The sequence below is a fragment of the Megalops cyprinoides genome, chromosome 12, assembly GCF_013368585.1.
Source record: "Megalops cyprinoides isolate fMegCyp1 chromosome 12, fMegCyp1.pri, whole genome shotgun sequence".
Classification (NCBI taxonomy): domain Eukaryota; kingdom Metazoa; phylum Chordata; class Actinopteri; order Elopiformes; family Megalopidae; genus Megalops; species Megalops cyprinoides.
Window position 1 is genome coordinate 30,970,817 of NC_050594.1, and position 25,065 is coordinate 30,995,881.

The following is a 25,065-nucleotide window of genomic DNA, read 5'->3' on the forward strand; positions in this document are numbered from 1 at the left end:
CGCGTGACCTCCGCGGTGACCTCTGTCAGCTGCAGAGGAGGTAAGAGGCAACTGCTGTGCGTTCGCACTCTGCCTTAGAAACGGCAGCACTGGGACAGAGTGCACTGTAGCCAGGGAGACGTGAAGACTTCTGTGGGTGAGGTTCCACTTAAACTCATAGGCACTTAGCAGATGGCCATGTGTAAGGTTGACCTGCCCCACTCTTCACCGCCTATCCTTCTTTCTCCCTCTCCCTCCACACCTGTGTTTTAAACTCTATTTTATGAGAGATGCCACCAACTCTATGATAGGGAATCTGTCTGATTTGCACAGTATGACTGTGGTGCGTACCCTCCTCAATCTTATGCAAGCACAATTCAGGCCTCCAAGCAGCAGGAATTCCGAAGTCATCGTAAATCCTATTGGAGCCCCAAAGGTCTGATGGCGAAAAGCAAATCACTCCTCACAGGTTGAAATAACACATGCAGAGAAACTGTACACATGAAAGCAAAACAACAGCGGCATGTATGCTGCTTAAACACACCCAGTAGCACAGAGTGGGAACTTGGTCATAAAGAGGCTGACACTTCCTTCCTGCAAATGTAGCATTATTATTCCTTTGGGACAAAATATCGACACCCGTCTTCCCGCGCACCGCCTGTAACAGCAGGAATTTGCTGGAGTACGTGACGAACAGCCATTCATTTTCGGTGCTGCCAGATCCGTCATTTGTAGAAACATTATACGGTACCAGACACAAAACAACAACAGCTGAGAAGATCCCTACAGATAACTGCGGTGGCTTACTAATGGTAACCTCATTTACTGTTGCCTGGTTTCCTTGTAAACCTAAACAGAAATGACGGAGGAGGTTTACCCAATCTGCTTGGCAAATCGTCTCCTCTGTCAACACATGCATGACGTGTTAGTGGAATGAATCAACAACATACACATTTCATTTGGTTTACACAGAGAACACTGTCTGTGATAGGGTATTCACTACTCCATCTCTGTATGAAGGACACAGTCCAGTTGAACACTGCTTTGACTGCAAGGATACAGCTTCGAGTGGAGACATAACAGTATAACTGATAATCTCTATTTCTCTCTGATACTGAGTGCTACAGATATAAATCTACAAAGTTTAGATACAATATACAAAGTTTCATAATTTTCCGACCAGCCAGTATGTGCCATAAACCAGTACATTGTTTCTTGGCGCAGGCAAAGGATTATTTTTTCCAAGCAGATGACTGAGCTGTACTCATGAAGTCTTTCCTCAGTAGCCAGATTTAGTGTGAGGGCTATGTCAGTTACACTAATAAGACTGCAGCTACCACTCACTTAACTATGCTCCAAACCCCACATTAACCATAATCATGGTCTGCCTTATCATTTTCCAACACAATCTCCAAATCCCAATAAAAATCATAGCCCAAAGCCCAATTGGCAGCTGAACTCTGACCCCGGCCAAACCAAATTGTACCCTTGACCCCATTTCCAGTGGGGTTACACATAAAGCTAGAAATACTTTTATGGGCATTCTTAGGGTTATTATTGCTTGCAGACCCAAACATAAGGACTATGAAAAGTGCTTGAATTGGTGTGTTTGCTTTTATGTGTTGAGACTGAAGTCAGAGCTTTATGACGTACTAAGACCGCCATCCATTTTGCACCCAAGTCAAAAATTATAGTAGTTCATACCCTAACCTATTCATAGTAGAATCACTCGAGTTAAAAAGAGCAAATCAAACACTTCCAACTGAACAAAAATCCTAAGAGTAACACTTTGGATCTGGGATGGGTGCTGTGGGGATGTAGCATCCCACAGAAATAAGGAAGTGTAAATAGTGTAACAGCTGTGTTGCTGTCATGTTTAGGGTAGAACAGGTGAGTCCTGAAGCTACTGGACACAGTATGTTATGTATAAGGTAGAACATGACTAGCAGTTCATCTGTGATGTTTGCTGGAGTAATGTTGTTCACTGTGGGGGTGCAAATACCTCAGTCCTGAACAGCAATATTATGAAAACTGTTCACTCCATTCAGTATTATATTTACATGTGTGTTTGTGTGTGTTGCATGTGTTGTGTGTGCTCGTATGTATGCTGTGGGGGAAGGAAGTGGAAGGGATGTAGGGGCCATGTCTCTTTCAGAATGGGGTTTGGATAAGATTTACTTAATGACCTCGATCAGTGCACAGAGGATCAGAAAAAGGAAGAATTTCATTATTTTGCTTACCTTGACAATGAGTCAAGTTCATCCTCTTGTAACCTTTGGGGCACTCCACTTGGCCATTCGCAATCACCGCATAGGCTGGAAAAGAAAATTACACAGCTTTAGAACTGATTAGAGAAGGAGAAAAATTACACACAGAGCCTCTGTCAGCTTTAACAACCAGGACATGTATGAAGCACACAGACCTCTGATTTAGCAGCAAAGATAACTAACAGATGTGAGCTGCTTCACTGGGGTGAAAAAAAAGAGGGACCTACAGCTGGGCCCTGCGGGACACCAGAATAGAAAGCACAGATATGTAAACTGATCTCCACCAACCACATTTATATGACAGCACAGCCATCAAGCAGAACTGAACAACAACACAAATCACTTACTATTACATTCCCAGTATCACACTGCCCTGAACTGTAAATATCTGTAGGCGTCTCAAAATAACAAGCAGTAATAACTCCTTTTAGAGGCCTTGGCAAATCCGAGGCATTCTGCTTCAGTTGTGGGTTGGTGAATGATCCCATTATCTTCATTTAAAGGTTAACAATTACACCTCTCTGAGGACTACTAATATATCCCATGTGTTTTTTTTTTAATTCTCCATTTTAACACAAATCACCCCTGAGGCAAGACAGAGCGGTCGCAGGCTTTTCGCCTTTCATATATCTTTCAGCAGGGCACTTTGGCGCTCAAAAGACTGCGGCTTGAAAGAATAGTGTTTGCCTGCAAGAGCCCCACCACATCACTACAGCTGATGACAGAGTCTCAAAAGTGTGATGTCATCATTCATTCGGCACACTGTCCTGCAGACAAAGGTTCATGATTAATTTTGCAGGTGGGGGTGTTTGGGGGGGGGGGTATCGGATCACTGGGACGGGCTTTTGACTTGAGGTGACTGCTGTGGGGTGATTGGGGAGGTAACAGGAGCACGCCGCCAGGCGGGAACGGAACAGGGTGATTAGTCACGTATTTCGCAGTTCTGAAGAGTGAAACTGGACCTGCAGAGGACTCGTGGAACGGCAGGCACATGGTGAAAAGGTTCAGGTAACAGCCTCCCCCTGTAATTCAGAAGTGTCAAGAAATGCACAGGAAATGTGTGCCTGATATGTGCACTCCAGAAAAGAGACTGTAACTGCAATCTTTTTACGGATGGCAGGAGAATAAGAGCAGTCCTTTGTGAGGTGCCTCTGAACCTGACCTTGCTCCCTCCCTCGCTGCCTCTATCCCGTTTCCTTCTTTTCAGTTTTCCAAGCTTCACTCTTCAAACCATCACAGCTTCACTCAAAAGGAGCTCAAAAGCTGTGACAAGGCAACAATACCACAGATTCTTCTAACTACATCCTGTAAATGTGAAACATCTAATATGTGGGCTGAGCAAATGGCAGGCCAAATATTGCCTGTATCATCGAGATAAATTCACATGCACAACTGTCTGCCCTTTTCTTCCACTGCGGAGCTGTGGGAATATCTGCACTTGGCATCCGTGAAAGTAGCTCCCTCTGTCATTTCCCATCAGGCCGCTCTCTGCGGATGGCTGCGCTGGGTGTAGGACCTTATCTCCAGCTGCAGCTCCAGCAGATGGTATGCTGTTGATCCAGTGTGGGCCGGACTGGAGAAAGTGACAAGGAGTTCTCCGATCGTGTCAGGGAGCTGTCTGGCTTGCAGGACAGAGGGTAAACAGGGTCAGGAAGGAGCCCTCTTGCTTCCTCTTCAATCTAGACACCAGGGCCGTGAAAATCGTGTGGGTGCCGTGCGCACCATGTCTTCCCTCAACGCAACAGCACCGTGAAAAAGGACCACCACTTTCAGGCTCTTTCCTGACATTTGTTTAGGAAAGCTGAAACTAGAGTGTCTGCATCAACCCCCTTTTCACACAGGTGAGAAGCTGGTTAAAAAGGTTAAAAATAGTCCAGGGATGTGGCCTCAAAAAAAGTGTTTCCAGAGGTCTTCCTCTTCCTGCTTTCTCCATTTTAAGAAATGTTTTCCTTCACCTTAAATGAATAAAAAGGATACAAGTGCTGAGAGCGATCTGACTTGGTTGATCTCTGAGCAAAGATTCCAAGTCAAAAGGAAAAAAAAAACCTTTTCGAAAAGTATGTAATCCATGTTTACTGACGGAAGAGCCATTAGCCTTGTTACTTTTATCCCTTCTGTGTTACTGGGTTATTTGTTTCCCTGAGAGGATTTAAGGTTTGTGTTTGTAAATCCAGTCCCAGGGAAGTCTGGGACATGGCGTGACTTGGGAGAAGAGGCAGGTCTATTCTCTGTCTGGTGACCCGAAGTTTCAGGGGGCAAAACTGTGTCAGAAGCGGGGTGCCTCCCCCCTTCCCCCTCAACCAGGGATAATCGTGTCACATACACGCTGGCCGTGACAGACCCACTTCCGCCTGCCCGTCCCCAATCTGGCCGTGGTAATCCCCCCGCAGCTCCTCTGGGTAATGAGCTGTTTTGGCTGGGCGTCGGGCGGGGCCCCCACAGTGACGGGATCAGGGGGAATCTGGGCTGAGTGACAGCTGGGCGCACATGCCAGAGGACGCGCAGCAGGGGGCGCCCTGCAGTCCTCAATAAAGCTTATTAGTCCTGCCAGTAAGACCAGGAGGACAGGAGCAGGAACTCTCCACTGGACAGAGACTTACTCACCAGCGGAGCAAACGTCCATATCTCAGGCAGCTCTGCACTTCCAGCAAACAGAACAACTGCACTATTGTCCCTTCAGCCGTATGAAAGGCAGAAACACAGGATGCATCTATAATCTTAGCAGTATGAATTCAGGAGATGATGCAACACTTCCTAGAAAGTGGTTGAATATGATGTTTGTGGTAAGATTGTTATGTTTCACACTCAAAATGCTTAGCTACATGTTACAGGGTTGAAGGGATGACATCATGTAAAGAGCGCAGAGGATGCCAATTGCTGGTGAGAAGAACACACTGAGATTTAATTCCTTCCTCGAGACTGACTGATACACATTCATCCCTGCAATAAGAGTCTCTCAAGCTTGTCAATCTGCTGCTTACAGAGGCTAACTTTTCACCTCTGAGGGACTGGAACATACAGTATGAGACCAAGTCAAAATAGTGCACACATACAAGCTCCACCTTCCTTCCTTCCAGTCAGTAAGGTATCACCGGCCACAGGTGGGTTCTTTCCCTTCCTGATAAAAGATCCTTCCAAAAGACTGCTGTGTTTTCCTTTCCGGAGTGTTAACTCTCCCTGAATTGGCCTGCCAGCATCCAAAACTAACTCATCTCTGTTCACCTCACAAAGCACAGGCAAGCAGCAGAGTGGGGAGTAAACGTAGCTTTGTATTGCACCATGTTGGGGGGACAGGATTCTCTTTCAGCAGGGCAGCTGCCAGGCTGTGTGAGGGCCCCGCCGGGTGTCTCCCGACGCCGCTCCACTGCCAAGGTCCACCATCCGCTTCCGAGCAACGCTCATCATTACAGTGAGCTGAGATGCACTCGCACGCAACAGTGGGCAGCCCGAACCATTAGCGTTCATTTTAGTAACGTGAATGGGAACACCCCTGTCAATCTGCCCCACAAATTACCGTAGCTCACAAAGGAGAGGGCCAAACGCCGCCGGCCGTGGATTTCACTTGTGCTCACCCTGTCACTGTCGTTTTTATCTAGAAAGGATTCGGTCCCACTCTGCTGCTCAGCTGTAGCCTGACAGCCTCTTCCAAACAGTATTTAACATAATTTCTTTATTCCCTTGTGTCTAAGGAAGAATGTGGCGTGGCGACTGTTGTACCCTGGCTTAACACTTGCTTCCTTGAATCGCACCTGCAAGCAGACAACTGCCTAAATAGTCAGTTTGTAAAATATTACCTATGTAGAAATCAACTGATAGGAGAGGCAGCTAATAAAGTAAATGATACAAAAGGGAGGTGCCACAGAGTTCAGACCGCAGGTTAACCAAGAGTCATTTGTCAGTGTGAAAGAACAAGAAACAAACAATCCGAATAGAAAGAGCTTTATATTCCAGAGAGAAAGGGAGGTTTGCATAGTTGTCCTTAAGTAATGGGTCACTGGGGATGCGAGTGACTGCTGTCACACTATAGTTGGACTGACTGTGGGGGGCAGAGTCAGCCAAGCAGGGAAATGAGGGAGGGTGAGGCAGAAAGAGAGCAAGAGGGAAAGAGGGGGAGATAATGAGAAAGAAAGACAGAGAGACAGAGGGAGAGAGACACAGACAGAGAGAGAGAGAAAGAAAGAAAGATGGGAAAGAGAAAGTGAGGGAATAATGACAGTAAGAGCGAAAGAAAGAGATGGAAATGTAGAGAGACGCCTATACAGTTTGAAAAATTCTTCGTTATGCGAATCTAAACCTTTAATTGATAATTTAGTGCCATCACTGCCCAGACCACCCTGCCTAGTGGGAGGGCTCCATGTGGAGCGCAGAGTGAGTGAGTACCCTGCCATGCAACCTCCCCCTGGCATCAATCATACAGAACGCACAGCCTAGCCAAAGCCTGCCAGATGCCTGCCCAGGGAATCAGAGCCCGATCATGGGAACTTCAACCCAGTGTTACAGAACCTGGGACGGTGTGGGAGACTGTGGCGGGGGTGGGGGGCACAGTGGGACGGACGACTACAACCTGCCCTCCTTTCCGCTCTAGTGGGAGCAGCAGGAGCCCTGCAAAAAGGGCTCGGACTCCTCGACCCGCAGGGACGCACGCTGGGCTCCTTTTCACAAACCAGCGCCACAAAACAAAAATCGGGGACAAACAAGAGCGCTTTAATCACGCAGCTTCATTCCCTCGCGATTAAGATGACAAAGCAATCTCCCTCGGGCCCCGACGCCAACTCCTGATTAGAGAAAACAGCTAAAATGGAGGTTTTGCTTTTTTCCCCTCCGAGTCAAGCTGCTTTTTTGGCACTTGAGAGACTGCCAGGCTTGGGTTGGAGTGGCTTGATGAACCGATATCACGATCACCATAAAATAAAGGACCACAATCCAATCCGAGGACATACTGTACATAAGGTGGGATAAGCCAGGGTTTTTAAAGCAAAGTCTTTATTTCATACTCCTCGATGGACAAAAGCTCAGATTTAAACAGTACGGTGAAAGATGACACCGATAAAAAAGCTGACATTTATCCATTAGCAAAATGCAATGCCACACAAGCTTGGCCTTCGTTCATAGCTCTAATTGAATCAATGGCATTTCAAGCTGTTTTATGTGCATTGATGGCCCTTGGAGAGGCAATAATGAAGACTTTCCCACATCCCAACTGCTATGAAGTCATTGATCTCCATTATGCTCTGCCTCATCAACTTGATAGTTGCAGTGACCTCACCATTAACGTATTCCTGCCATAATTCTATGTCATTAACTGTTCTTATTGTATGACGATTTGACAATTTAAAATATTAGTCTTCTCCGACTCAGTGGTTTGCATCAGCACAGCTGTGATCCAGCAACCTGCTACGACACCCTCACCCTCAGTTCACATTTGAACAAAATTCCCATAATATCTCTGACACAAACTGAATATTTATTATTGTGGATGCGAACCAAATTGCAACAGAGACCATAAACCATGAAATACATGTTTAGAATAGAGCTTGAGGCTTCCAATGCGATGTCTTTTCACTGCTCTAGCAGGAAAATCCAGGTCTGAACAGAACCATCTACATGCTGGGAAACATCACCAAAGCTGAAGTGATCCAAATCCACTGAACAGGCTCCTCTCTAGGACTGGGAGATGGGCATGGGGGTTGATTTTGCGTTGCCATGGCAGTTGCTCCATGGGGACATGAGTGCCGATGACATCAGCGGCTACAACAATTGTCTTTTTACGAGGCGCCGACGCAGGCTTTGATATCGACTATTAACAAGTGTTCGATGTTCAATAATTGCTAGTATAAAAGAAAGTACGAAGCAGATGGCGTAGCGCTGAATGAATGGCAGATGAAAGCCGGCTCGAGGAGCTCTATTTCTGGAGAGCTGGGAGGGATGATCTCATGTGGAGCCCAGCTCCCTCCGCCCTGTCCAAACTTTATTGATCCAAATAGTCATTAAAAACATCCTGGTGCTACTTCAGAGGGGCCGTGCAGAGGAGCGCGGTTTGGAGGCTGAGATCATGGTGACCTCGCTGAGCTCAATAGGGGGATGTGGCTGCTGTGGGGAGGGTTGATTTATTTGGGCCCCACGGGACCTCTGATCCGGCTCCCTGGGAAAGATCCCGCAGCACAGAGAGAGTCGGAGGGAGGGAATAGGTCCGCGGAGACTGATGGATGACGTCAAAGCAGCAAGGTGCAGGGAACCTTTTCTCCCTTTCACCCTGAGGCCAAACCCCCTCCCAGCCTTCCAGCCCAGGTCACCCCAGCGTAACACTGAGAAAGAATTCAGATACTGGGCTCTTAGGTTCTCACAGATGGTATGCCAGCAGCAGCAAAGCAGAATGCTAAGTCCTTAACAAAACCCAACAAGCCACCATGATGTTGGTTAAGGTGTGCATGCAGGAGGGGCTGACAAACGGCCGTTTGGTGCTGTGCAGAATCAGCAGAGGGAGGAAAACATCTGGGCCACCGCTGACCTAACCCTAACCCTAACCCCAACCGCACTGTCGGTGGCATGGCAGTGCCGTCCACATGAGTCACCACTCTGCTGCCTGCCAGGGCCAGCCTATCCTCGAACACCCTTGGCCGCTCTGGCCCAGGACCGTCCCAGCATTCCTGCAGCTCTGCAGCGAGGCGGCCACACAGCGAGGCTCGCTCACAGACGCTGAGGCGCGTCTCAACATGGGCGGGCTGCTCTGCATCACACGGGCAAGACAGGAGCGCCTCAGCCAACCGTTGAGCCATGACCCAGAGATTCTGGCATGAGCCACTTCACAGAAGGCCACAGCGCTCAGGAATACAGCTTGTCTGAGTCATGACCGATGCAGCGGGTCGATTCCCAAAGCCAGCGAAGGCAGCACACCGAGGGACATGAATCACTTTGCCTTGCTGCAGAGAGAGCTCTGTCATACACCCATCTCCTCTCTGCCAATGAACCTTTCTGGACCAGACTCCTTTAAAAGGGACACATTCTTGAAACTAATAATATGATATTAAGGCACACAACAATTATATATACACCGATGAGCCAAAACATTATGACCACTTGCCTAACATGCTGTTGGTCCTCCGTGTACCACCAAAACAGTGCCAACCCGCCGAGGCATGGACTCTGCAAGACCCCTGAAGGTGTTCTGTGGTATCTGGCACCAAAACCTTAGCAGCAGATCCTACAAGTCCTGTAAGTTGCGAGGTGGAGCCGCTGTGGATCGGACTTGTCAGTCCAGCACATCCCACAGATGCTCAATCGGATTGAGATCTGGAGAATTTGGAGGCCAAGGCAACACCTTGAACACTTCATCATGTTCCTCAAACCATTCCCGAACAATGTGTGCAGTGTTGCAGGGCACATTATCCTGCTGAAAGAGGCCTCTGCCATCAGGGAATACCATTGCCATGAAGGGGTGTACCCTTTAGCTAGGTGGCACGTGTCAAATTGACGTCCACAGGGTTTCCCTGCAGAACATTGCCCAGAGCATCACACTCCCTGCACCGGCTTGTCGTCTTCACACAGTGCATCCTGGTGCCATCAGTTCCCCAGGTAAATGGTGCACATGTACACGGCCATCCACGTGCTCTAAAAGAAAACTCAACGGACCAGGCAACCTTCTTCGACTGCTCTAAGGTCCAGTTCCGACGCTCGCGAGCCCATTGTAGGCGCTCTCGATGGTGGACAGGGGTCATCATGGGCACTCTGACCGGTCTGCGGCTACGCAGCCCCATACGCAGCAGGGTACGATGCACTGTGTGTTGTGACACATTCCTCCCATAACCATCATTAAAATTTTCTGTGACTTGTGCCACAGTAGACCTTCTGTCAGTTTGGACCTGACGGGATAGCCTTTGTAGCCCTCACGCATCGATGAGCCCAATACCCTGTCACCGCTTTGTGGTTTGTCCCTCCTCGGACCACTGTCAGTAGGTACTCACCGCTGCTGACTGGGAGCACCCCACAATCCTTGCCATTTCAGAGATGCTCTGACCCAGTCGTCCATAACAATTTGGCCCTTGTCAAAGTCACTCAGGTCTTTACTCCTGCCCATTTCTCCTGCATCCAACACGCTGACTACGAGAACTGATTGTTCGCTTACCATCTAATCAACCCAGACCTTGACATGCGCCCTTGTTTGGAGATGATCAACGTTATTCGGTTCACCTGTGAGTGGTCATAACGTTTTGGCTCATCAGTGTAAGCACCATAAGTATTTTGTGTTCGCCTTGAGGAGTAATGTTTGGGTGACTAACATTTAAGGGGAGGAGATACAATATTGAGATATGGATTAAAGAGATGTTTTCTTAGCTTACTGATATTCCTATAGTTCATGTTATGTTATTTTTACTGCATACAGACTTAGAAAGTGATACTGAATAGTTACATCAGTTCTACTATTCACTGTGATATCAATATTAGACCTGGTCAGAACAGTGTTGAGCAGACTGAAGTGAGTGTTTCTACTTGTTACTGTCCTTCCTCTGCCCTCTCTCCTGGCTAAGGAGGGGTCAGAAAGGAATGTCATGGCAGGGTTTGTAAGCGCTCAAGATTAGGGCAAGGTTTTGCTTAAAAATATTTCTAATATTACTGAGAATTTCACTGCAAGTGTAACTAAACTGCAATGGGGTCAATTTTATCCCAATATTCCAAAGAGACGAGGGCTGCATTTTCAGTCTCTTGAGAAACAAATCTTGAAACGGGAAGTGCAGGCATATTCAGGGCTTATTATTGTTGGATTTCATTACCAAACGATATTCATATGCGTCCAAATGGTATTCGCTGAGTTTAGAGCGCGCCACATCCTATGGGGCGAGAGACTCTCTCGCACGCGGGATCCAAATGGCGGGCGTGTTATACTGTCCGTTATCATGAATCTGTTACATCAGCCCCCTCCTCAAAACCCATTCCCAGTGCTGCTTCCTTGGCCTGTCCAGCGTACGCCCTGTACCCAGCGACCTGCCTAAAACAATAAGGCAGCTTCTTCACGCCGTGTTCGGGGGGAGGAGGCGGATCTCTTTGCGCTGAGACCCGGAGCGGGATCGGAGGAGTGCACGGCACGTCTGGCCCGGGGAGCCCATGGGGAGAGGAGCGAGGGATGAATCAGACCACATGGAAGTAATTGGGAAGATGACGGAACGAAGAGAAAACGCCAGGGGGCTGCGGCTGAGGCCTCCGCTTTAGCGTTTTAAGGGGAATTATCATTGCGATCTGGTTAATTAGGATTGCCCAGTCAAGCTGATAGGTCACACACACACTCTCTCTCAGTCTTCCATTATGTGTCAGATCAGATCTTTCATAGATCAGTCTTTGGCGGGAAAAGTCTGCCAGGAAAGCCCATTTGGATGAACATGACGGAAGACACTGTTAACAACTTGTACTTTTCCAGTTATTGTTGTGATGTTGCGTGAGGTTTTGCAAACATGCTTACAAGAAATGAACAGGAGGGTGCGTGCCCTAAAACAAACTAATTGGAGACGGGGGGTGAAATTGGCGTCTTATGAGAAAAACTGCTTTGAGAGGGAAGACGTTTTCCCAGCACATTCTGTGATAGAACAGCGCGTTTCTGAATGTGTGATCGCGTGACTTCTTGACAGACCCGAGCGCAAACACGGACAACATGTACGGAATGAGAAAATGATTACTTTCTGTTGATGCGCTTGGCGTGGAGCCCGCCAGTGACAGCATATACTTAACACTGTCACTGCAACCACTTGGGTGCCATGCACTTCAGTGGAAAACATACTCAACGTTATACAGTGTGCTTTCCTTCTGTAAAGGTCTCCCTGCAATTTATAACTTCCCACTGCTATAAAAATGTACATTAAAAAAGCACAAATCACTTTGCCCCATGGCTAGGGAAGCGCCACTGATGGTGATACCAAATGTGCTCTGCCTCAGGTTGCGATTCCAGGCACCTTTTAAAGCAGAAAACAGCCACATTTAACATCCGTAGAGAAAAAATCACAGTATTCCCAGAGACACCTTGCAAAGCTTATTCAATTCTGCATGCACCTCAGGCGCACTGAATGTCTCTACCCTTTCCTCCTTTTCATAGAGAGCTTTGCAACGTGCAGCTGGGCATAGAACATACGCAGGGTACTTCTGTCCATCTGAACTTGTAAGAAGATGGATCTAGAATGATGAGTGTATTTTGGGGTTTCTGGAAAAGGATTTTGGCATGGAGAGAGAGAGAGGGTAAGAAATACAGGGCCATCACTGCTCTAAACCAGAGAAAGGCCTGCTTCAGATTACAACCCCATTAGATGCTTAGCAAAATATGAAATGTGGCAGCTCCCTTTGACAAGCAATTGACATCTACCACTGCCAGATTGTGAGGGCGAACTCATTTCCTAATTGGATTAACAGTACTTGGACAAACGCTGGGCTGGGACCCTCCTTCCCGAATACCAGCGTATGCTTATGTAATAAAGGCAATTCAGAGTGGAAAAGGACAGGCCCTTAAGGCCCCAGGTTTGCAGTGAATGTTGTTCCTTTTGAAAGTGTGATATCGTGGAGGGAGGGGACATGACCACCTGGTGGTTCAACTGTCTTCAGGATGTGCAAAACGCGGTTGGGGGGAACAATCACTCATGCCCCCCCCCCCCCGCCTAAATTACAAAGCACCCGCAGATCTCCTTCAGAGGGCAGCTAACATTCCTCTCGGGCTGCGTTATTTATGGGCAACGCCTCTCGCCTCAGCTCCCTCTGCGAGCGCAGACATCACTTTTACGATGGGAGGACGTCTTTGCGGTCACAGCGCAGCTCCACGCGAAAAGCAGCAAATAACTGCCGCTGAGAACAAGAGGTTCTGGCCACAGGAGGCGGATGGCGGAGACGGGTTTTTCACTGAAGCTCCTCATTAGTAGGATGAAATATCCGATTAGCCGTCGTGTGCAGGGAGCGCGTAAATCAAGCTTGCGAACAACATGAAAAAAGGGGTCCCTCAGCCCCATGTTAGCACATCATAATATTGATTGGTTTCTTCTTTACAGTTTGTGCAGGAAAAAAAGCTTGTCTCAGAGGAAACAGCTCTCATCTCCCGATCTGCCATAACTGGTTAAAATACGTTTATTCAACAGAAACCAGTAAAACAGGATGTGTGCGACCGGGAACATGTGGAGGCCTGGGATGGAATGCTGGAATCACAGGAGAGCCCATGTTAACATGGAGTGCTGTGTTTGGTGTTAGGGTTAGAATGAGTGCTTGTCTGCTTTTCAAAACAAACTGGAATTTTAATAGCGTTGCCACCTAGTAAACTGCACTTCAAAGTCATTTAAGTGGAGCTCACAGCTACAGTTGTAATTCTGAGATTAGATATGGTTATTCGGCGTGATGGCATGAAGCTATAACTGCTTTACGAAAGTCACTCTATGGAAAACATTACATAAGCTGTGCTCCATTATTTCATCACTGTTAGCTTGCTTCAGTAAATTGATTGCATGCTAATGTGTGCATGGGCGGAGCTTAAACTGGCTGGCAGGTCTGAGAGAGAATGAAGAGGAATTCGGACAGGCATTCGGCCATGACTCACCTGGTTTGGGGGGACACTCTGTGCACTTGTTCAGCCCCCAGGAGGCTCCCACGCTGCCACAGCAGTCGTCCTGTTTGGTCAGGCCAGGAAGCGGCTTACCACACTGCAATGCAAACACACACACAAACACTGTACAAACACACGGGGCCGTGACACATCGCCCCAGTGGGCAGTGCTTCTTACGCTGCGGTCCTGAGGCATTCCGCTCAGGTTCTCCAACACGGGTCATGTGCCGTATGAAGAATTTCCACAGCTTTAGAACTGAACACCATCTATCTTGTCTGATTGGATCAGCGTTGCATGTTTGAAACCAGTTACAGGAACTCTGCATGTTTTTATTCTTCACATGGGAGAGAGGAAGAACTGAAAACATCTGAGACCATTTAAACAGGGCAAAAACAAGTTCTACCATGAATATCTGTACAGCTGGCATGGTACTTTAAGGCTCTGGCTAATTTTGAAGAGATTACAATCAAACACACCAAAATCCAAGCAAACCAGGACCTACGGAGATTGTGGAATGAAACTAATGAAAGTTTCAGAGATTTCATTGAAATGTTAGCACAGACCCCCGGCATCCAGCTGTGATCGGACTCGTAATGTTCCCTCTGCACAGCATGGAGATAAAACTAAAGAGCAGCACCGCATCTATCACTGTCACTCGTTGGATGTGTGCGAGGAAATCGCGTGACACTTCTGAAGCAACGTGCGTCTGATTAAAGCTCCTTTTCGCACTCTCCAAAAAGCGCGGCGGAGACAATGAGGGGGCCCTTTCCAGCACAAACAGGCGCTTCGCCCTCGTCATCCAGCAGATAACGCTGGAGGGGCTCCAGCCCGCGGGGCCTGGTGTCAGGGCCGAGGGACGGACTTCCTGACAGTGACGCTAACGCGGGCCGTCGCCACGCGAGAGATACAGAGAGGCGCGTTCCAAGGGGCCCGAAACAGACGCCAGGTCTGTCTGAAAGCTGTGAAGCATGTGCGTAGCAGAGCTGCAACATTCCCCGCGTTCCGACACGAGGGACCTCACAGGCTTCCTCTCAGAGCAAGACCTTTGTCCTCGCCGTAACCCCCGGTTCTTTAAATCTCTGCGTACGGGCCAGGAGCGAGAGACGCAGGACTCCTCGGAGCTCCTGGATTCTGACAGGGACATAAATTGAGGCTGAGCCGATCTTCCGCTGACGGCCGGCTGCTCGCAGATGTGGAGGGGAGAAGGTGTGTTTCTGGAGGAAAGGGGGCTTCCAGGTTTCCAGAGCAGATGGCTGGAAATATCCTGTCGCAGTCAGCCCCCATTAAAGTTGACTCCCCCCCGCGCTCCACATGCTCATGTCAGCTGCGTTAGTTTGCTTACCTGTCCGTCAATGGTCTCCTGGAAGCACCTTCCTACGTATCCATTCAGGTGGTTGTGGAGCCTAGTGTGGGTGTGGCCGTGGGCGTTCCTGTTCCCATGCCCGTTCCCGTGCCCGTTACCGTTCCCCACAGCGTTGCCGTTCCCCACGGCGTTCCCGTTGCTAGGCTGCGACCTCTGCTGCACAGAGTGCACCCCTTCCGCGCTGCTGTCTCGCCCAGCAGGAGGCATCTGGTCTGGTTTGACTCTGGCCACCTGGTGGACCTGCACCTCTGCCTCGGGAGGGTGCTGGATGTGCACGTTCACCAGCGACGGGAGCATAGAGGCTGCCCAAAAACACAGCACAAACACAGACACCATTGCTTCTACTGCCACCACTGACCTGGGCCAACAAACGTCACATGTAGGGACATGTGGTTTGGTTTTTAAAAAGGTCTCCATGCAACATTAAACAGAAGAATAATTTGGAAGGGCAGTTTGAACAAGGTCAATAAATACCAAGGCACTGGTACAGTTATTACAGTTATTACCCAAAACAGCGCACCATTGAAGATGGTAGGAATGGTCCCCTATGTCATTTTAACACTGATCAAATCACACCGATCTACAGGTTGTGTATTCCTCTGTGACAGAGTTACTTTCTCCAGGGGCCTGACCTGTTGAAAAGGTTTCATCTTTCATCTCATCTTCACATGCAGTAGTTGGGTCTATATACCCTATAAAATGTTACATTTGCTCCACATTAATACAGCCCAGCCATTCTGCTCACTCACCCCATAGACAGAGGGATGCCTGCGCTGTGATGTAACCATACGCAGATGTTATCCTTGCCATTAAAGTAGCTTTATTAAAATGCAAGATGGGCTGAATGAGGCAAGAATGTGAGGGATGTGACAACATGTGAGGAGACCTCTGCTTCCACTTACTCCAGGACAAAGAGAAGCCAGGAGAGGAAGAAGAGCGGGAGGAAAGAAGGTTGTAGCTATACTGCTTGCTGCTTATTTTAGCTTGTATTTATGGAATTGATTACAGTGATCTCTCTGTTTTTAATGTTCCCCCTGGCATTTCGTTGATAAGAGGGAGTAGTCTGCGAACAATATGAGAAATTCCAAACACACACATAGCCTATTAGATCTACAATGAAGTCTGACTTTAACGGCTGGTTAACAAAGGCGGTATGGATTAGAATGGCTGGCACACGAAGTGCGACTCAGTGTAAATGTGTATCTGGTTAGCCTTCCCGACAGACTCAGCTTCACTGTGAAGAACTTGCCATTTGGCAATTCATTAGCGGAGGAAAATCACAGTGGCTTCAAAATCAGCTGTTGGAGCCACTTAGCCCAGAAATCATGACATCTCTTGATTAAAAAACGAAAACAAAAAAAACAGACAAAACGAGCAGCCTGCTTCAAAACAAAGCCTGGACGTTCTCCCATGCTTGATCAAAAGATTAGACTAAAAAACACAACAAAAAACAGGGTGGCTAAATATCCCTGCACCCCCCCCCCCCCCCCCCCCCTAAAAAACACTGATTAAATTAGACGCAATTTAACAAAACTAAATATCTTTGTCCTTCTCCCAGAAAAACAAATCTGAAAGGCACTGAAAGAACAGCCATATGAACTTCAGTGGAACGCAGAGGGCTGAGCTCTCTTGCTGGAGGGGGGGGGGGAGGGTGGGGGTGCAGGGAGGGGCGGGGAGGGTCGTTACCTTGCTGGTTGGAGAGGGGCAGGGTGTACATGGAGTGCGACGATGAGTTGCGTCCGGCTGGCGCGACCTCCTTCCGGCCGGCGGTGGGCTTCTGCGGAGAGGGGGCAGGGAGATGACAGAACTTCCCTGTGGAGTTCGATGGGCACCAGCACTGGTCTCTTCCGATGCAGCGCCCCCCGTTCATGCAGGGAAGCTGACAGAAGACTGCGGGGGGAGAAGGCAGGCTCCAGTCATTAGCGGCAGTGAGCGTGTGAGAGACTGGCCTCTAATTGACTTGATTTATGCATCTTCACATTCAGCGGAGTGGGGGTTTGTGGGGTGGGGGGGTACACCGGCAGGGGCCGTACAGCTAATGAGAAACAGCGAAAAGTCAGAGAGGAGGAAGTAATGATGTTTAACGTGGAGGGCCTGCTTTTCAGTGGGGTGCTCCAATGTCCTGTGGTCCACACCCCCCACATTTTACCCTTAATACCAGCCCAGTCTTTGAAACTGCTTTATGAAATATGACCTTCGCCCTCCTTGCAAGGCCTCCGATAGTGTCCCTCTTATTAGAAACAAGCCCACCCCCACCTTTACTGTGACCTTAACCTCGTCTCCCTCCCCACCCACTGACTTCTAACTATTAAATGCATGTACACAACCCTTGTCCACCCTATGGGCTGATTGATATGCAACTATCATAATAAATGCAGCCACAATTATTTAAGATTTATGACTGCTTCTTTTTTTGTGGGATCCTGGTTGCTTGCAGTGGATGACACAGCCTGTTCCATACCTAAGCCGCAGAGCTTAGCCTGCACTTGGAACAAACAAACTGCCTGAACCACCCCAGAGATCTTATGACTGCTTTATTGGATACTAAGAAAGAAAATGGATTCTTGAAAAAAAACAATCCATCACTAGTCAAACCACTGCATATTTAACTGCAAACGTGAACTTAGGCTGATAGAAACCATTGGTCCGATTTCTTTTTCAACTCAGAAGATTGATTCCCTCTCAAAGGCTTTTATCTTTACCACAGGTTGCAATTTATTGCTTAAAATCAAAATAAATGGCAGAAGTATTGATGTCCCATAGACAGAAGTTAGCAGGTGGTGCCTGACTGTACAGTTGTGTAGGCTTCTAAATCCACTTACAGTATCTTTTTGGCAGAAGTGCCAGTGCCCTACATACCTGGGACCATGATCTATAGAACACCTCAGTCTTAACCTGTTTCCAGTTCAGCTTCAAAGGCTGCAAAATGAAAAAGCTACAGAGGCTGAAAGTAAGAGGTAACACTTTATAGGCACAGAGAATCAGCTGGTCAAGCTACAACACGTCTGCATCAGAAGGCATTCTTTACTGGAGCACCTTCATATCTAAGCCCGAGTTGAGGCGGGCATCGTTCTCTCTGTAAAGGAGGGATGTAGATGGGGAAAGCTGCAGTAGGGATTCTGTCGAAGCCCAGGGCACGCGATGGCCGTCCGAGTCTCGGGGCTCGCCAGTGGAACAGGAACAGGGGCAGGAGCGCTCTGAGAGAGTCCCGCTGGCATGCGAGGAATGAGGCCTCTGTCAGACGGCATTACTAACGACGACCCCGGGTCTGCCTCGCGGTGGGGAGGCGCGGCACGGCATGGCCCTGTCCGAATTTCTCCCTCACCCCCCTCGCCCAGGACACGGGCGGTCCAGCCGCTGCCCCTGGAGCCGGCGCCCCAGCCCACAGGAAGCACCCCAGTGATTACAGACGGCCATTAATTCCTCCCAAAGCTGGGAAGCAGACCCGCGCTGGGCTGTTTCCCCCTCTCCCAGCCTGAGAATGTGGCACAGGAGCTATTATTAGGCCATAGCCCCTGTGAAGTACCAGGAGGCAAGCCAAGCAGGCTGGTGGATAAGTCTCAGCAGTAGCACTGAGGGCCTGTGTGAGCGTTTTTTAAAGATCTCACTGCGCTTTCTAAACTGGGCTCTGTGGTAGACGCACGCCATGTTTCGGGCTTGGAGTAACTGTAAATACTGGAAACCCTACACTGGATTTATGATATTTTGCTCCGCTCTGAGAACAAATCAAGACTGTGAGAAGTCTGAACGTTTATTACCCTGAATGAGAGCAACATCAACAAAATGTGCATGTTTGGTGGTGGAGCTGCTTAACGGTCATAAAAAATATCTTTAAAAATAATACACATAAAAATACATTAAACAGCTTTTCAGAAACATTACAGAGACCCACAGCTATATAGATATATATGAAATAGCCACCGCCAAATCATTGAAGTGTTTCAAGAATTTTGCACACGTTCCAAAATCCCATTAACGGGCAGATAAATCCAAAAAAACACATTCAGCCATTTCATAACTCATGCAAGTGCTCTCTCATTATTCTTAACCATGTATAGCAGAGAGTTACGATGTGTGTGGCATGAGCACCCTGCTTCCATAATCAGTTTCGGTGAGAACCGAGCTTTAGCTCCTACATGGGGGTTCAAGCTCACACACACAGGAAACAATGCACCCTCTCTGGCTCTGTTACCTCCCCTGCCTGAAGACCACTTCCCTGTGCGGTTTATGGCAAAGCCCGCAGATTAATCCGCGCTTTACTGTAATCCCCATTAATCCCCGTTCACACCGCAGCCCTCCCTCCCGGTTGCCCCAGCGCATTAAACGGTTAATCGGACCACTCAGGGAGAGGCACGAAGTGCGAGGAGACAGGGCGAAGCGCGGGGAGCGTGAGAGAGAGCTAAGTCCGTGTGCGCGCTTCATGCGGTCCCTCTTTTTCTGAGCAGCGCTTCTTAAAAAAAAAAAAAAAAGGAGCCGTTTTTAATCCCTTCCATCTCTGTAACGGAGATTTTCACACCACGTTCACTCGCGGTCAAACTTCGGCAGTTTGGCGTCTGTCTTTCTGATATTTACGTTACAGCAGAACTAGAGATACTGAACAGCAAATGAGCCAATCTTGACAAGCAAGCACATATATCAGTTCATTCTTGATGCACGGCGTGCATGGAAAAAGCACCACTCCCCCCCTTCAGAGAGGAGGAAGAGAAGTGCGGGAAAGAGGGAACGCAGATTGGGGGTGGGGGTTGGGGGGGGGGGGGGGGGGGGCAGGTGCGGCACTTACAGAGGCGGAAGCCCTGAGACTTAGGCGTCTGGCTCTGGTTCTCGCTGTAGATGGTGGTGGTGTCCCCCTTCTCGCAGCTGTTGAAGCAGCGGCCGCCGCTGCACGTCCGCCGGCACACCATGGGGGTGAAGACGATCTTGATTCGGTCCAGGCTGGAGGTGAGGTTGGCCCCTGCGGCGGAGACGAGGAGCTGGGTGAGGAGGAGCAGCGACAGGCAGGAGCCGGGCTGCATGGTCGGGGCGTCGGGAGGCTCCTTGTCAGGGAGGAGGCTCGCAAGAGAGTGGCGGCGCCCGGGGCAGCGCGCACGGGAGGGGAGGACGTGTCACAGGTTTGGGGAGGCAGGGGCGGAGAGGATCCAGATGACAATCGGGCCGCCCTCCAAAGCCCTTATCATTAGGGTGAGGTGTACGAAAGGGAGGGGGAAGTTGCGTAATGGTGGGAACCTATTCAACTCGCATTGCCATGGTAGGAAAGAAAAAAGGAACTTGGACATGTGACAGATTTTATTAATGGCTCTGAGGATCTGAGGGGAGAGAGGATGGTAATTAAGAATCGGTATTGCTAGGCATCTCTGTCAGGCTGTATGCAGTCCTGAGCGGAGGTGCCAGTGATGGCAGCCAGCGGCTGGCAGTGCCCTGTGATTGCACACTGACGTGGGCATCCATCCAGTGTGTAATGCAGAACCTCTGCCGTCCCTCCAAGCCCAAAATAAGAAGCGCCTGTCATTACATTACATTATTGTCATTTAGCAGACGCTCTTATCCAGAGAGAGAGACTTACAGAGTTTACAGTTTTATCCATTTATACAGCTGGATATTTACTGAGGCAACTGTGGGTTAAGTATCTTAACCCAAGCCCAAGGGAGCAACAGCAGCAAGGAATCGAACCAGCAACCTTTCAGTTACTAGCTACAACAGTAACAGCTACAGCTAGTTACAAGCTACTAGCTACTACATACTGCTGTCATTCCTATTATCATCATACTATTATTTGCCAGGGAGATGTCCTCATCCAACATATAAGAACTTACATTTGACATGTCGCCTGTGTCCGGGATGGGATGTTTGGTGAAGTGATCCAGGTTACCAGGCCCTGCTGATGGGGCAGGGTAATAGTGTCCTATGTGGGATTTGCAACAGCAACCACTTGATTTCAAGTCAAGGTCCCTATCTGCTACACCACACTGCTCCCCCAATGTAATGCTGTAATACCTCTATTGTAAAGCAATCCTAAAGCCCACTGTGGGGCCTGGGCTGGAGCCAGCTGAGCTGGAGACTTTTTTATCTAACGCTCCATTCATCTGAAGACTGTGTGCGTATATGTGTGTCTGTGTGCGCACACATCTGTATGTGTGTGTGGGTGTGTGTGTGTGAGGGCGCGGGCTGTGCTGGATAACTGAACCCAGCTAAGCCCCGGGGTGAGAGGCTGGGGAGGACTTGGCGAGGCGGAGATCAGATCAAAGGGAGCCCATAAAAGCTCAGCAATCTTTCATTATCTCCTCCTATCCTGCAAAAGGCTGTGCACAATGCATACAATATGCAGCCACTTCCAGCGCCTTGAAGGGCTCCTTCACGCTGCATCTAAATGTAGCGGTAAGTTTGTCAGCTCCTGACACTGTCAAATTCACTGGACGTGTGGTTACAACTGGTAGCAAGTCTGTAGCCTCGGCCCCTCTGGAAACATGTGGTGAAAATGGTGGTAAGTATGGCTTAGTGTTGTAATAATGATGGTCATCTGTGTGTTTGGAAAAAGTGACCGACTGCTGTAAAGCATTCTCTGGTGTGCTTTGTAATAAATACGCTGGTTCTCCAATTTGTGCTTTGTTTTTGCTGACGTGAATGTTGGATACTTTACACTGGATCACTAGCAGCAAAGAGAGCCCTTGTGTGTGTGAGGCAGCTAACAAACAAAAGTGTTTATTTGGGATTTGAAAAGATCTTAACTGAAATTATGAATGACCAGCCAACATGAAAAAAACCCAGCCTGTTTTGTAAGGCAAGAACAAGCAAAAAAATGTATTTTCCACTGTCTGTTTTATCTATAAAGGCACACTTGACTGTAGAATTAAGCTATACAGAGGTCAAAGTGTTGCTTATTTGGAACAGATGACACCAAGCAGCTCTGTGATTGCATTGGGTTAAGATGCACTACAATGAGCATGTCTATAGCGAAAGAGAATGAAAAAGCAGCTTGCAGATTCTGTATCTGTCTGTATCATCCATATTGGTCACACACACACACACAGCTTGCTTTAATATCGCTCTCCTGGCTGCCTGATATGAAGAGAATTCTGTACTTCATACAGACGGGGAGCATCACTCACTCCTGTAATAGGTGTGCATACCAACAAATGCACAGCAGTCCTGAGTGGGCAAAAAAGGTAGGTGTATGTGTGGGTGTGTGTGTGTATGAGCATACCTCTTAAAAAGAGAAGAAATAAGACCTCGCTTGCTTTGAGTTGTGGGTACAATCTTTTTTGAATCGATGGTGTACATTTCTGAGATGAGGGTCAGTACCTATTGGGGCGACAGCATTGTTGAGATTCTCAGCCCCCTGACCATTGACAGCAGGCCTCTGGTTGCCACGTGAATGCCCGTTCCCATTCCCATTGGGCAGCGCGTTGGAGGTTATGGGCCAGTTGGACGATGGGTACCGCTTGACGGTCCGGGATGTCCCTGCGTGCTGGGGGGAGGTGTCAGCTGGCCCCCGTCTCACCTGGGTCCTGTGGATGACACAAACCGAGGCTCTCACCGAACCACCCTCTTCTGCTGGCTTCCCATATCATTCAGCATTCTGCAATACATTCTGTATGATATGCACTTATCACTGTCCAAACCCACAGAATGACTCAAGCGCCTACGGTAAGTGAAAGAGCATGAATGAAAACCATTTTCTCTTAGGTCATGGCACTGGCTAATTGACTTTACAGATGAAATGCCATTATTTTGACATATTTAGCTATAATTGAATCAAGAATATTAAATTCCACTTAAAGTTACTGTGATTCACCAACATCTGCAGCAACTCAGAGGATCATGCCTCTCACTAATTAATTGAGAACCATATTGTAATGTGATATCAGCCATCCCTGATTAACAGAAAATAAAGGGCCTGACAATTATAGCACTTAGCACTGGGGATGGGCCCTCTCTTCTCTCACAAGTTCATGTTAAAAGGACACCAAGCGCTGCAGAGCTCTGAGGATGAGCACAGAGGGTTATACTCCAAACAAATGTTCCCAACAATGGGAACCTAAGTGTTCCCGTCTCCTGTGTTTGTTTGAGGAAATGTGTAATTTGAGTTCGCAGGACATAGTTCTGTCTGAACGCAACCTGAGCAGCGGAGCTCTGTGTCAGACATCTGCAGTCTGGGCGGACTCTAAAAATGCAGCCGGCATATAAACAGCAGCTATGGTTTTGTTTTTACTGTCAAAGAAAAATGACACATTTGCAACACATGGGCCTTTGATTCCCTCTGCTTACCGGCAAAAGAGTCGGAGGGTCATTTCAAAGCCAGGCATGTAAGCAGTTTGTGCTGCGTTCATCTTTTATTTCATTTTTATTTATAGGTTAGAAACTAGGTGGTCTCTATTCATCTCAGATGCATGCATGCACACATGCCCAGCTCTTACTTTAGTTGCATACTTCAATGGCTTTAAATGTAGGGAAGGCTGCATGATTCAGCGTCAATAGAGCACTGTATAACGTTTTTGCTTACATATGAATCTCTAAAACATTTTCAGTGCACCTGATTTCTTTTGGTAGTTTGTTACTGTCAATCTCTGCTTCTTGTGTTCTCTACTGTAGGGGGAGCAGACACAGAGGCTCCTCTTTCTCTGAAATCTAATGCAAAGGCAGCCAATTGACCATTGTTATTAGCATCTCATAAATCTGTCACTAATGTTTAGGCTGAATGTTGAAATAGTTGACATGTTGTAGAAGCAAGAAAAGTGGTATTTTTAAATTTATTTTATTAAGTCTGTAAAGATTCCGATTGTAATGCGACTTTGACGTTGTGCTCAGTAAAACTTGCGAAGACGAGAAGATGACATTCTCAGAATGTATTGCGTCCCTGCTCTGTAAAAATGTGCCTAGAGCATGGACTTATGCAAATATGACAAAAAAAATGACAGACACAGCGGGTGTTTTATGTATTGATTTGAGTGTGCATGAACACATTATAATGACATTAAATTTCTTAAAACCTACTGATAACTGCTCAACAAAATGTTCTGTCAACAAGCTAACAATGACACAGAACCATTTGAATCCACAGCAACCCAATGAGCTGCCCAGTGGTGAATACATGTTGTTTTAAGTTAACCCATGCACAATAGCTTGTTGTGCATGGGTAACTTAAAACAAATACAGTGTCCTGGAAAGACTTGTAGCACCATGATACTCTTATTTGAATTCATCATCTCTCATTTTTGGGTCACTCTTTTTCCACCTTAAGCATAGTTTTTAGGTCTATATTGACAGGGATCCTGGACCTGTTTTGTTTCTTTGGCATGCTTGAAAAAGTATGCCAATTAAATTAATTATTTAAGTCTCAGGACCATCATCAGTTCAAAGGTAAGTCCCCTGCCTCCCCTATTTGCAGCTCACCAGCCCACACTGATGCACTGGTGTGTGTCCTAAGAGGAGAGCAGAGTCCAGGGTCTCTAATGTGCAGTGTGCAGGTGTGAGACATTCATGCACCCAAGGCAGGAATCACTCTTTGTGTTATTACATACATTAGGCCAAAACAGCTGCATTTCATTACTTTCCTAGACCATGGATTTACATGGCACCAAGCAACAAGTTCAGAACCAAGAAGGTTTCTACACTTTCAACACAACAAACCAAAACATGAATTACACTATTGGTGGTTGTTAATCACATAAATCACAACAGTTGCTCCATACGCTATCTCTGGGGGCCTGAATGATTCAGGCATCAGAGTGTTGATCTATTATTAATGTTCAACACCAAAGATGACAAACCACTATAATTACTACTACTTTTAAAATTGGTTTGATGTTGTCATGGGCCACTTAAATAGCTTTATCCATTTGTACAGTATGTTATTAGCTGTCATTACCATTATCATTGTCATTAGGTTAGACATTCTTCCA

At 47.8% G+C, this 25,065-nt stretch overlaps 1 protein-coding gene across 1 annotated transcript in view; it reads right to left on the reverse strand.

The window, feature by feature from the left end:
• The window catches only part of LOC118786438 (latent-transforming growth factor beta-binding protein 2-like), a 109,400-nt gene that overhangs the window by 40,178 nt on the left and 44,157 nt on the right, over positions 1-25,065 (reverse strand). Inside the window, exons 4-9 of the mRNA XM_036541495.1 lie at positions 22,466-22,671; positions 19,950-20,120; positions 16,856-17,059; positions 15,149-15,471; positions 13,801-13,903; positions 2,220-2,294 (exon numbers count right to left, since the gene is read on the reverse strand). Coding sequence (XP_036397388.1) covers positions 2,220-2,294; positions 13,801-13,903; positions 15,149-15,471; positions 16,856-17,059; positions 19,950-20,120; positions 22,466-22,671 — 1,082 coding nt within the window. The remainder of the gene's footprint in view (positions 1-2,219; positions 2,295-13,800; positions 13,904-15,148; positions 15,472-16,855; positions 17,060-19,949; positions 20,121-22,465; positions 22,672-25,065) is intronic.